The sequence below is a fragment of the Rhincodon typus genome, chromosome 13 (assembly GCF_021869965.1).
Source record: "Rhincodon typus isolate 14 chromosome 13, sRhiTyp1.1, whole genome shotgun sequence".
Lineage (NCBI taxonomy): Eukaryota > Metazoa > Chordata > Chondrichthyes > Orectolobiformes > Rhincodontidae > Rhincodon > Rhincodon typus.
Genome location: NC_063344.1, coordinates 23,087,181 through 23,098,849, shown reverse-complemented (window position 1 = coordinate 23,098,849; position 11,669 = coordinate 23,087,181). Strand labels below are relative to the sequence as shown.

General features: G+C 41.3%; 1 protein-coding gene across 2 annotated transcripts; it reads right to left on the bottom strand.

Annotated features, from left to right (window-relative positions):
- Nucleotides 1-444: 444 nt before the first annotated feature.
- On the bottom strand, nt 445-5,618 carry LOC109912654 (leucine-rich alpha-2-glycoprotein-like). Of its 2 annotated transcripts, none has more exons than XM_020512080.2 (2): nt 5,455-5,618; nt 445-1,541 (listed from the first exon to the last, which is right to left on the bottom strand). In XM_020512080.2, exon 2 carries the CDS (start codon nt 1,529-1,531, stop codon nt 524-526), a length of 1,008 nt encoding a protein of 335 aa, XP_020367669.2. In that variant the 5' UTR covers nt 1,532-1,541; nt 5,455-5,618; the 3' UTR covers nt 445-523. The 2 variants fall into 2 exon arrangements, with proteins under 2 accessions (XP_020367669.2, XP_020367670.2); XM_020512081.2 differs by having other exon boundaries at nt 445-1,536.
- Nucleotides 5,619-11,669: the final 6,051 nt, after the last annotated feature.

The following is an 11,669-nucleotide window of genomic DNA, read 5'->3' as shown; positions in this document are numbered from 1 at the left end:
GGCATTGGAGAAACATTTGTTTTGAGTAGTGTGCATCATTTTATAAAGAAGGGGTTCACCATTTCCACATATATAATGAATAGAGAGACCCCTCCCCTGCTATAAAAGCCAATACAGTACTTTATCAAACTCTTGCCATGTCTTCAGATCTCATACACGATCTGGCTAAAAAGCCAGCTGATGTGAAACTTATAGGGTTTCGACAATGTTGCAGACCCACTGGAAGGAGGCAGGTGGTGGTCAAATGACCTGCCTGCTAACTCCCTGTCTATAAAAATCCCACGCATAGTACTTTAACTAAACAGTTCATCCAAATCATGTATTCATTAGTTGTGTAATCATCAAACATAGAACCATGTTCTACCACTTTCTGACCTAGAATTTGTCAGCAACCACCAGCTCACCTATAAACAGATTATTCAAAAACTTGATGCGACAGCAAAATGGGAACAAGTGTTTATTTTTGCTTATTTGAAGTGACTCATACAAGCACCAAGTACAAAGTGACTCAGAAGCAATTACTTTAACACATTAATTCTACTTCAGTCAGTGTTGTAATCTGTTTTGCCCTGACGATTTCAGGTTTCGCACATACTGTTGAATCGACTGAGAACAGTTTTTCAGAATTCACTGAGAGCCAGTCCCACAGATACTTCAGATCACAGTTACAAACCCATGGATTCAGTGAGAGATCTAAACCCTGTTGCCATTTGGCCCCGATGTGCAAAAGTTTATCAAACACTCCTGGAGGAAGTGACTCCAATGTATTGTTTGAAAGATCCATTGTATCGAGCTTCAGTAGTTTATTAAACAGCCCCACTGGGATCTTTCCAATTTTATTACCATTAAGAAACAAATATTCTAAATTGAGCACACGGTCAAAGGTACCAGGGAGGAAACTACGCAACTGATTATGTCCCAGATTTAACCTCTTCAGTTTAGACATTTTGTTAAATAAATCAACTGATAGATGTTCAAGTTTATTACTGGAAAGGTCAAGTGTTATCAGGTTAGTCAGATTTTGAAATGAATCAGGAGGTAATGATTTCAACATATTGTTTGATAAATCCAATGATTCAAGATTGTGAAGATGATGAAACCATAATGGATTTACAGTTTGCAATTTGTTTCCAAGTAGTACCAGTGTAGTTAAATTAAAAGAGGTGCTAAGTAATTCTGGTGAGATTGTAGTCAGCAAGTTGTCGGTTAAATCCAAGATTCTCAGTTGATGGAGGCCTCTTAGTGCACCTGAAGAGATGTTTGTCAATCTGTTGCTTGAGAGATGAAGCTCTTCAAGTTGGTGAAGTCCACTAAAATCCTTTTCTTTTATAATGGCAATGTTGGTAAATTCGAGCGATAGTCTTGTTGCATTGGGCGGAACGTTTTCTGGTACTTCATGAAGAGATTCAATTGAGACACAAATCACAGCTATGATATTGTTAGAGAAATAGCAAGTGCATTGATTAGGGCAAATGGACATAGACGATGAAAAGCTCAGGAACAGCACTGCAGTAATTTTCATGGCATCCATTTGATCTAAACTTTGTGAGAAGCATGAAAAGAACAACATTACTTGTGGCTAATTTACAACAGTGGACATCAACAATAACTTATATTTGTATTGCACTTTTAAATATGAAAAGATTCAAATGAGAATTTTAAAATAAAGTTTGACACTATGCTACATAAATATTAACTCAGGTAACCAGAATTTGATGAGCACAGATTCCCAGAGTCCTGTGCAGCTTGAAGAGCTTTCAGAGATAGGGAGACATAAGGTACTGGACGGATTTATGACTGGGATGCAAATTTATAAATCAAGAAATTTCTTGACTGGAGCACAAAGAAAGACAGGAGCAGGAGTAGGTCATTTGACTCCTCGTGCCTTCTCTGCCATTCACCATGATCATAGTTGTTCATTGAGCTCAATATCCTAATCCCATGGTACAGTAGTGAAACAATGCAGATGCTATGCTCACGGATCAGTAGACACTGCGCAACAGTCGCCAAGCTGGGATGTTCCCTCCCAGTGGGGGAACATTTCAGCGGTTGAAGACATTCGGCCTCGGATCTTCGGGTAAACATCCTCCAGGGCGGACTTTGGGATTCACAACAACTGATAGCTAAACTCGGTACCCATGAGGACAGCCTCAACCGAGATCTACAGGTGATCCCACCACACTACACTCTCACACACATAGTCAGTCAATGTGACATTTTATAAATTCTTACTTTAGAAACAAAATCAGTCTGACTCCAAACCAAAACAAAACACAAACAGATTCTAAACAAGGCCTCATGCCTAACATGCATTGTTGGACCTGAAATGTCACTTCTTCTTTACGCTGATAAAACCTTTAGTTCTCTCAGGACAGTGACTTCAAAGGAATTTGGGGATTTACACATACATATTAATCAATTAAAACCTTCTAACTGATTAAAGATTTAACAGCACATAAGGTTTGTTTACTACATCCTCATCAGTGGTATGACCCTTTAATCTTTTACTTATAAATTCTGTGTCTGATACTACCTATCTCACTAACACCTGAAGAAGGAGCGAGGCTCCGAAAGTTTGTATTTTCATATAAACCAGTTGGACTATAACCCGGTCTTGTGTGATTTCTGGCCTTGTCCACCCCAGTCCAACACCGGCACCTCCACATCATTATCCTAATCCCAACCTCCCTCGTATCTCTTAGTCACCAGAGCTATATCTACCTCCTTTTTAAAAACACATAATGTTTTGGCTTCAACCATTTTCTGTGGTTGGGAATTCAACAAGATCACCACTCTCTGGGTGAAGAAATTTCTCCTCATCTCAGTCCTAAAAGGTTTACCCTTTTTCCTTAAACTATATCCCTGGTTCTGGTGTACCCCACTATTAGGAACATCCTTCTTGCATCAAACCTGCCTGGTGCTGTTAGAATTTTATAAGTTTCTATGAGATTCAACCCTACCCCCTCATTCTTCTAAACTCCAGGGAGTACAATCCTAACTGATTCAATCTTTCCTCACATGTCAGTCCTGCTATTCAAGGGATCAATTTGGTAAACCTTCACTGCACTCCCCCTGTACCAAGAATATTCTTCCTTAGATAAAGAGACCAAAACTGAACACATTATTTCAGGTGTGGCCTCACCTATCCCCTGTGTAAATGCAACAAAACATTCTTGTTCCTGCACTCGAATCCTCATGCTACAAAGGCCAACACATGGTTTGTCTTCTTTACTGCCTGTTGCACCTGCATATTTACTTTCTGTGGAAGGGTCCTGACACGAAACATCAGCTTTCCTGCTCCTCTGATGCTGCCTGGCCTGCTGTTCCTCCAGCTCCACACTGTGTTATCTCAGACTCCAGCATCGGCAGTTCTTGCTATCTCTGTTTATTTTCAGTGACTGGTTATGAAGACACCCGGGTCTCATTGAACAATGTAGTTCAGAGAACACAGGGCTGACAGAGGAATGGGACTAGCTGTGAGTTTAGGCCTTTCAATGGCATCATGTTTATGGAGGGTATTTTATGGGTGAAAGGCATTGGAATAGGAAAATTGTATGTTACAAAATATATGGATAAGGGTTTCAGAGCAAATGAATTTTGACATGGGTATGGTCAGTGCTGTTACAGAGGTGGAAATAAATATTCTTAGTTGGACAACATGAGATTGAAAGGCATATCTTGGGATCAAACATGAAAGCTATATTGTGAATGGACTTGTTTCATTTCAGACTGTTGCAAAGGAATCAGTTGTTAAGAAACACTGTTCAGAATTGGATTGAAAACAATGACTTCAGTCTTTTCAATATTCAATTGAAAGCAACTGTGACTCAGCCATCAGAGGGTAGATAGTATCATGAAACGTGATGGGAAAGGATTTTCACTTTTAAATTCATTTTCTCCACAAAATGTCTTTGTTGAAACAAAACATGCAAATAATATGATTAGTGGAAATCTCTGGAATATGGTGTTGATCTTGCCGCTAATCCTATGTTGGAATTCAGACATTGACGTGCTCTGGGACCCTCTCAATTAGTTGTTTAATCCTGTGAAATCCCATTCTGGGAGGTCAGGTGGCTAATATACACTGAGCATAATTGGACAAGCAAGCACCAAGGCCAGAGTGCGTGGGTCAAAATAGTTTGAGTAGAAAATTAGGATAACTGTGAAATGTGCAAACTGATCTTTGTGTCCTGATTTCTGATCTATGTTCTTGCTGTGTGGCACTCTATTGTTGGGAGTGGAACTTCAAAAAAATTACAAGTCACAGCCTGTAACTTAAGCTTAGCCCTATAGCATTTTACACAGAAATCATCTGAATTATTAATCAGATTGCAGTTCATTCCCAATAAAGCATCAATTACAGTTTTCAATCCCATTCTTGATCAGGTCATAATGTATAGCTGTTTGGTCAGATCTCGTTTATTCTTTATCGAACTGAACCCTTCCATAGGATACTAACATCTGCTACAGTGAGCTGAATGATAAAAAGAAAAATTATCTTTGCAGAAAAAGCAAGGCTGCAAAAAACCTGAGTGCAGGAGAGTGAAAATCCACAAAAATAAATGTGTGTGGCAAAGGGAGCACCGAGAATAATCTGGCAGTAGGAAAGAGGGACAAATGGTTATCACAAGGCTCTGGATGTCATTCTCAACAGTCCAATAACTGGTCCCAAACTGCTCCATTAAACAGCAGGAGCAACCCACATTACTTCAGACTAATCAGGGTCAGAAACTAGGACATTAAACAGGTTTGCTGAATGGTGTGCAACCTTATACATTATAATATCTGATGTGATGATTAGAAGATATCACATCTCTGGTATTTTTGCAAGTTGATTTCTACTTCTGTGAGGAATGTCTGCTAATATTGTTATTTCGTTCAGAAAATGTCCAATGTTTCTGTTAACCATTACAAAAAAAAATGCCCCATTAACACAATTTCCAGTTTTCACTTTTAGAAGGTGGTTCATGCATAATGACTAAATAACCTTTCTCTACATTGCACCACCCAGTAAAATATTGCTCAACAAAAACCTGTAATTTTCTCAGCAGCCAAGTTGCTATGTTTGACTCAGAGAGGAAGGTAGCAGTTGGTCTTTTTAGCAGTTACATTTCAACAGTTATGTGACGGTGTAATGTTTTTTTGGTACCGTACATTTAAGTAACATTTCAGCAAAGATCAATTATTGTTCCCGCTAAGTATTAAACACCTGGCGAATAATTTGAATCTTTATAACACCCTTCAATAACCGGATAGAAAAAAAATTGGAAAACAGAGCAGAGCCTATTTCTACTGACGGCAGTCTGCAGCCTGCACACCACACAAAATAACCCGTAGCGATTCGTCCAAACAGATCACGGCAGATTGACTGGAAGACAGCTCGTAACAAAAGGACGGGAGAGAGAGAGAGGCCGGAGAAAACACACACGCGCGATTCGGTTAGCACACTCCTACCTTACTGTTGAACTTATTCGGAAGTTAAGTTTGTTCTGTTAGCTTTGTGAGAGGCAATTAATTTGGAGAGGTGTTACATAAGGGTATATAGCCAGTTTTTCTTCGCCAAAACAAGCAACTGTCTGCTTGTTCCTATCAAAGGAAGTGAGGCTGGAATGCTGGAACTGGCGAAATTTGAAGAGACGTTACATAATCACTGGAACTGGGAACATCGCTGAGGTCTGTGCCATTATGGTCAATGGCACTTTCACGCAACATTAGTTAACTGAGCAATAATTACTTTGCACGGAACATACAGAACTCTTATGAAGTGTATGTTGTTTCTTCATTTTAATCTTGCTGTTCTGATAAAACGATATTGCATCAATGAGACTGAAAATGAGAAAACCTGAAGCAATATCTAAAAGTTAGTAAACCTGTAACCTGACCTACCGATAAGAGTATAACTATCACTGACCATTTTACCAGGAAATCAATATGCCCATTTCTTGCTCAGTTAAGACGAGGACTCAGTGAGAATTGTGGAGACTACAGGAACAACGTTTTTGAAATATTCTAACAAAAATCTGTGAATATTGATAAAGAAACTGCGGCTAGTATATTGATAATGGGCTCAGTTGTTAGCACTGCGGCCTCACAGAGACAGAGACCCCGGTTCCATTCTACCCTCGGGTGACCGTGTGGAGTTTGCACATTCTGCACGCGTTTCCTCCGGGTGCTCCGGTTTTCTTTCACAGCCCAAAGATGTGCAGGTCAGGTGAATTAGCCATGGGAAATACAAGTTTACAGGGGTAGGGTAGGAGGCTGGGTCTGTGATGCTGTTCGGAGTGTAGGTGTGGACTTGAAAGGCCGAATGGCCTGCTTCCGCACGGTAGGGATTCCATGAGTGTGAACATTATTCCATGTAACTCATAAGTCAGTTATTGAGACTTATACCTCCCAAATTGGAATTATCTCACATGAGCACAGAACGTGCTTTTAATAGACAAACCTTGTGGCTTCTGACTTAGAAACCGATAATTCATAATTATCTTAGAATCTTGCTTTAGTTAGAAGCTTAATGGTTTTAATTAGTTTTGATTTCTGGTGACAGCTTGGCGTTTTGTTCCACAGCTGAAATTTAGATACTCAAGTGCTGAGTTCCATTTTGAGAGCTCCTTTTCCCCGCTGAATCCTGAAAACCTCTCTTCAAGCAGTTGGCTAGGCATGCTTTGCAAAGCCCCAAACGCAGAATAATTTGTACAAACAGTGCTCTCCCCAGCCGACGTCCAAAACTGTCCCAGCTCCCAGGGGACCACCTGCCAGAAACTGTACAGCATTTTTTCTTTCTATATTCTTTCTCAAATGTGGGTGTCACTTGGTTGGCTCAACATTTATTGCCCATCCCTAATTGTACTTGAGAAGATAATAGAAAACTGTCCTCTTGAACGGCCGAAGTCCATTTGTAGTTGTAACAGTAATTGCCATAGTCCCAGGGGACCATAAGGCTGCTCTCTCTTTAGAGAGAGACAACTGGTGAGTTTAACCTCTTGGTCACTATGCCTCAAAGAAGGGGTGCATTTGAGAAAACAGAACCTTCATGGTGACCTGAGCTTGTGCAAGAATTGAACCCACACTGTTGTTGTTACTGTGCATTGAAAATCTGCTGGCCAGCCAATATCCCCTTCCTTTTAGTGTTTGTACATCCAGAATACTGCTAGAGCCGAAATTCCAGGATTTTGACTCACTGACAGTTAAGCAATAGTAAAGTTCCAAGTCCGGATGGTTTGAGGTTTGGAGGGGAACTTACAAGTGGTGATGTTCCCACATAACTGTTGCCCTTATCCTTCTAGGTTTGGAGACATCATGTGTTAAGATCTAAATGATCAACCTCCACCAACATGGATGTGGGATAAAGGGTTAGCTGATGTCTTTACTCTAAGAATAGTTACTGAGCAGGTGTAAAAGGACCTATGACATAGTGATGTCAGGTCACATTGAATTGGAACTTGAATCTTAGGGTTCCAGAGAGGTCTTGTTTCACCATGCCTTCCGTATAGTCATATTCAATAAAGCCTGAAAGTATTCACTTATCTGCGAGTAGAACTGACCTTACAACATGGTAGAAAAGATGATGAGATCATAGAACCGGAGGCAAGCAGCAAGGAGTGTCTGGAGTGAGACCCAGTGACACTACAGTGCTAATGATGAAAGCTGAAGCCAGCCCAGCTGCTTGAACATAGAAATAGAGATAAACACTTGAAGAGTGATCCCAGTGGAAGTGAACTGCTGTGGTTAAAGTAGTTCAAGGTCCTCCCAGGCACTGGATTGCAGAGAAAGGAAGCCTGAACAATGCTGATGAAATGTGAGAATGCCACAGTTGGGAATGTGGTATGCTGCAAAAAAATCAGTTGGTCACAGTGTAAATTAAGTTACTGCAGATTGGAAGTCTTTTCAAGAAAGGAAATTTGTGCAACACAGAAAAAGGTCAGAAATGCAAAAGGGGGTTTTGATTACCATAGCCCACATAGCAAAGATAAATGATGATGGATAAAACCTTGCATTTATCACTCTCTCTATGTACAGGCCCCTGACTATACTGTGTATTCAATAAACTGGTGCCGAAAGTTTAACAGATATCACATTATTTCAGGTCTCGATTCAAAAATCCTAGGCTAAGATTAGGTCATTGTATTACTGTATATGACTGGTAGTATTATCGATACCCTTCTCATCAGCCAAAGTATGAAATAAGCAATTGTACAGTATGATGATTTGACACATGCTTTGGCTCCTATCTTAGTTTAAGAAGCATCCCAACTGTAGGTCAAAGTTTAATCATTTAATCAGCACAACAATTGACCCATTTCTGTCTCCATAGATACTGCCAAACCTGCGGGTGTTTCACCAGCATTTTTGTTCTTATTTCAACTTTCCATTGTCTGGGTTTTTCTAAGCTACAATAAATCTCTGATTTTTCTAAACCAAAAGCAGACTAATGTCTTTCAATTTTTTCTCTCTCCTATTTAAATACCCACAATATAAACAAACATCCATTAACATTCCAGGGGGTGTTGCAATCATCTGCTGTCTGACACATACTGATTTATAGTCAGTGCTTCTAGAAAGATCGACGTAGTTAGTTTATTAAACCCTTTCAGAAGAAAAAGACCATATGCCACTAGTTTAAAATCCAATCTCTTAAAAGGGTACATATATATCAATCACACATATTTCATTATACAAGTTTATGTCTTGCCACCAAAACACCAGCACAATTGATGGAAAATAGCTAAACCCATATTTGAGGGAAGAAATGAAGGGTGTCTCTTTACTGAACAAAATCAGTCAGTGGATATGAGTTAACTCTCTATCTCGTCCCCTTCTACATCTTATAGGAAGGACATTACAACATGCACAGAAACAAAAAAACTCCAGAATATTAGCATTAGTTCAAAGTTGAGATACACAGATTTAGGGTTTTTGTCAGAAAATCCTTTTCTAAATCAATATTATTGCAGATGAACTTTATCTTAGGGCTTTAAAAGACATGGCTGGTAAATTAGTGAATGTATTAGTGTTAAAAAAAAACCTAGATTCAGGAAAGGCTCCTGTTGAATGGAAAGTTTAAAAAAATACTCTTTACAAGAACTGACTGAGCAGAAAATAGAAAACTATCAACCTTAATATTTGCATGGGGAAGACATTACAATCGATTATTAAAGAGGTTATACTGCGTAAAAAGTCAAAATACAGGTACACCACATCATTAAGAAGGTTAATAGGATGCTATGCTTTATTATAACACAACTCCAACAAAGAAGTAAAAGGGTTAAGCTCCAGTTATACAGTTCATTGGTGAGATTAAATTTCCAAAACTGCATGAATTTGGTCTTATATAAGGAAGAAGGTAAGTGCATTGGGGGTGGTTCAAAGGAAGTTTACTGGAATGAAAGCTGGATTGATGCCTTGTGAAGATGGATGGTACAGGCTGGGCTTGTTTCCATTGGAGTTTAGAAAAGCGATGAGTCACTTTGAACTGTATGAAATCATGAATGACCTTGACAAGGTGATTGTGGAAAGAATTTCCTCTTGTGATTCAGAACTAGGGGACTTTCTTTATTAAAATTAGGAATGATCCTATTGGGACAGAGACATAGAGAAAAGTTTCCTGTCAGAAATTTGTGCAACTTTGGAACTCTCTGCCTCAATGGGAGGTCAAACTTGAGTCATTGAATATTTTTAAGACAAACGTGGATAGATTCATATTATACAGGAAGGTCAAAGACTATCGGAATAGATGAGAAAGTGAAATTCAAAACACAAACAGACTAACCATGATCTCATTGAATGGTAGAATTTTGTTCTTTTTCATCTTATGGAAACAGGCCATTCAGCCCAACAAGTCCACACTGATTCTCCGAAGAGCATCCCAGCCAGACTCACCCCCCTACCCTATCCTTGTAAACCTGCATTTCCCATGGCTAATGCACCTAACCTACACATCCCTGGACACTATGGGCAATTTAGCATGGCCAATCCACCTAACCTGCACATCTTTGGACTGTGGGAGGAAATTGGAGCACCCAGAGGAAAGCCACGCAGACGCAGGGAGAATGTACAAATTCCTCATACACAGTCGTCTGAGGCTGGAATCAAACCCTGGTGTTGTGAGATGGCAGTACTAACCACCGAGCCACTGTACTGCCCCTTTTTCAGATTTTCCTATTGTCATAAAACGTTGATTAGACTTCAAATGAGGGTATGATAGACAGAAATCTGTGAAGAATTAAAGGACTAAATGGACTGTGATATAGGGATAGGTTGGACTAAATTATTCCTGTTGGATAAGCCATGAAAGGCTTTCCTGATCATTATTATTATTCTTGTATTTCAATGGGAAAATGGACTGCATATAAAATGGGCACTGACAGACAATAATATCATGCAAATCAATGGTATAAAACTTCAATTCTCAAAACAGAGGATAGGTAATAAAGAGACAACAAGGTGCAGAGCTGGATGAACACAGCCGGCCAAGCAGCATCATAGCAGCAGGAAGGCTGACGTTTCGGGCCTAGACCCTTCATCAGAAATGGGGGAGGGGATGGGGGTTCTGAAATAAATAGGGAGAGAGGGGGAGGCGGATAGAAGATGGATAGAGGAGAAGATAGGTGGAGAGGAAACAGACAGGTCGAAGAGGCGGGGATGGAGCCAGTAAAGGTGAGTGTAGGTAGGGAGTTAGGGAGGGGATTGGTCAGTCCAGGGAGGACGGACAGGTCAAGGGGGCGGGATGAGGTTAGTAGGTAGGAGATGGGGGTGGGGCTTGAGGTGGGAGGAGGGGATAGGTGGGAGGAAGAACAGGTTAGGGAGGTGGGGACGAGCTGGGCTGGTTTTGGGATGCGGTAGGGGAAGGGGAGATTTTGAAGCTTGTGAAATCCAACTGCCGTCGAGACATCAATCGCCTCAACCTCTCCACCCCTCTCACCCACTCCAACCTCTCCCCCGCAGAACGTGCAGCCCTCCGCTCCAATCCCAACCTCACCATAAAACCCGCGGACAAGGGAGGCGCAGTTGTAGTATGGCGCACTGACCTCTACATTGCCAAGGCCAGACGCCAACTCTCCGACACCTCCTCCTACCGCCCTCTTGATCATGACCCCACCCCGGAGCACCAAACCATCATCTCCCAAACCATCCACAACCTCATCACCTCAGGTGACCTCCCACCCACGGCCTCCAACCTCATCGTTCCCCAACGCCGCACCGCCTGCTTCTATCTCCTTCCCAAAATCCACAAACCTGAATGCCCTGGTCGACCCATTGTCTCCGCCTGCTCCTGCCCCACCGAACTGATCTCCAACTATCTGAACTCCATTTTCTCCCCCTTGGTCCAGGAACTCCCTACCTACGTCCGTGACACCACCCATGCCCTCCACCTCCTCCAGAACTTCCAATTCCCCGGTCTCCAACACCTCATCTTTACCATGGACGTCCAGTCCCTATACACCTGCATTCCCCATACAGATGGCCTAAAGGCCCTCCGCTTCTTCCTGTCCCGCAGGCCCGACCAGTCCCCCTCCACTGACACCCTCATCCGCTTAGCCAAACTCGTCCTCACCCTCAACAACTTCTCTTTCAATTCCTCCCACTTCCTACAGACAAAGGGGGTGGCCATGGGTACCCGCATGGGCCCAAGCTATGCCTGCCTCTTTGTAGGTTACGTGGAACAATCC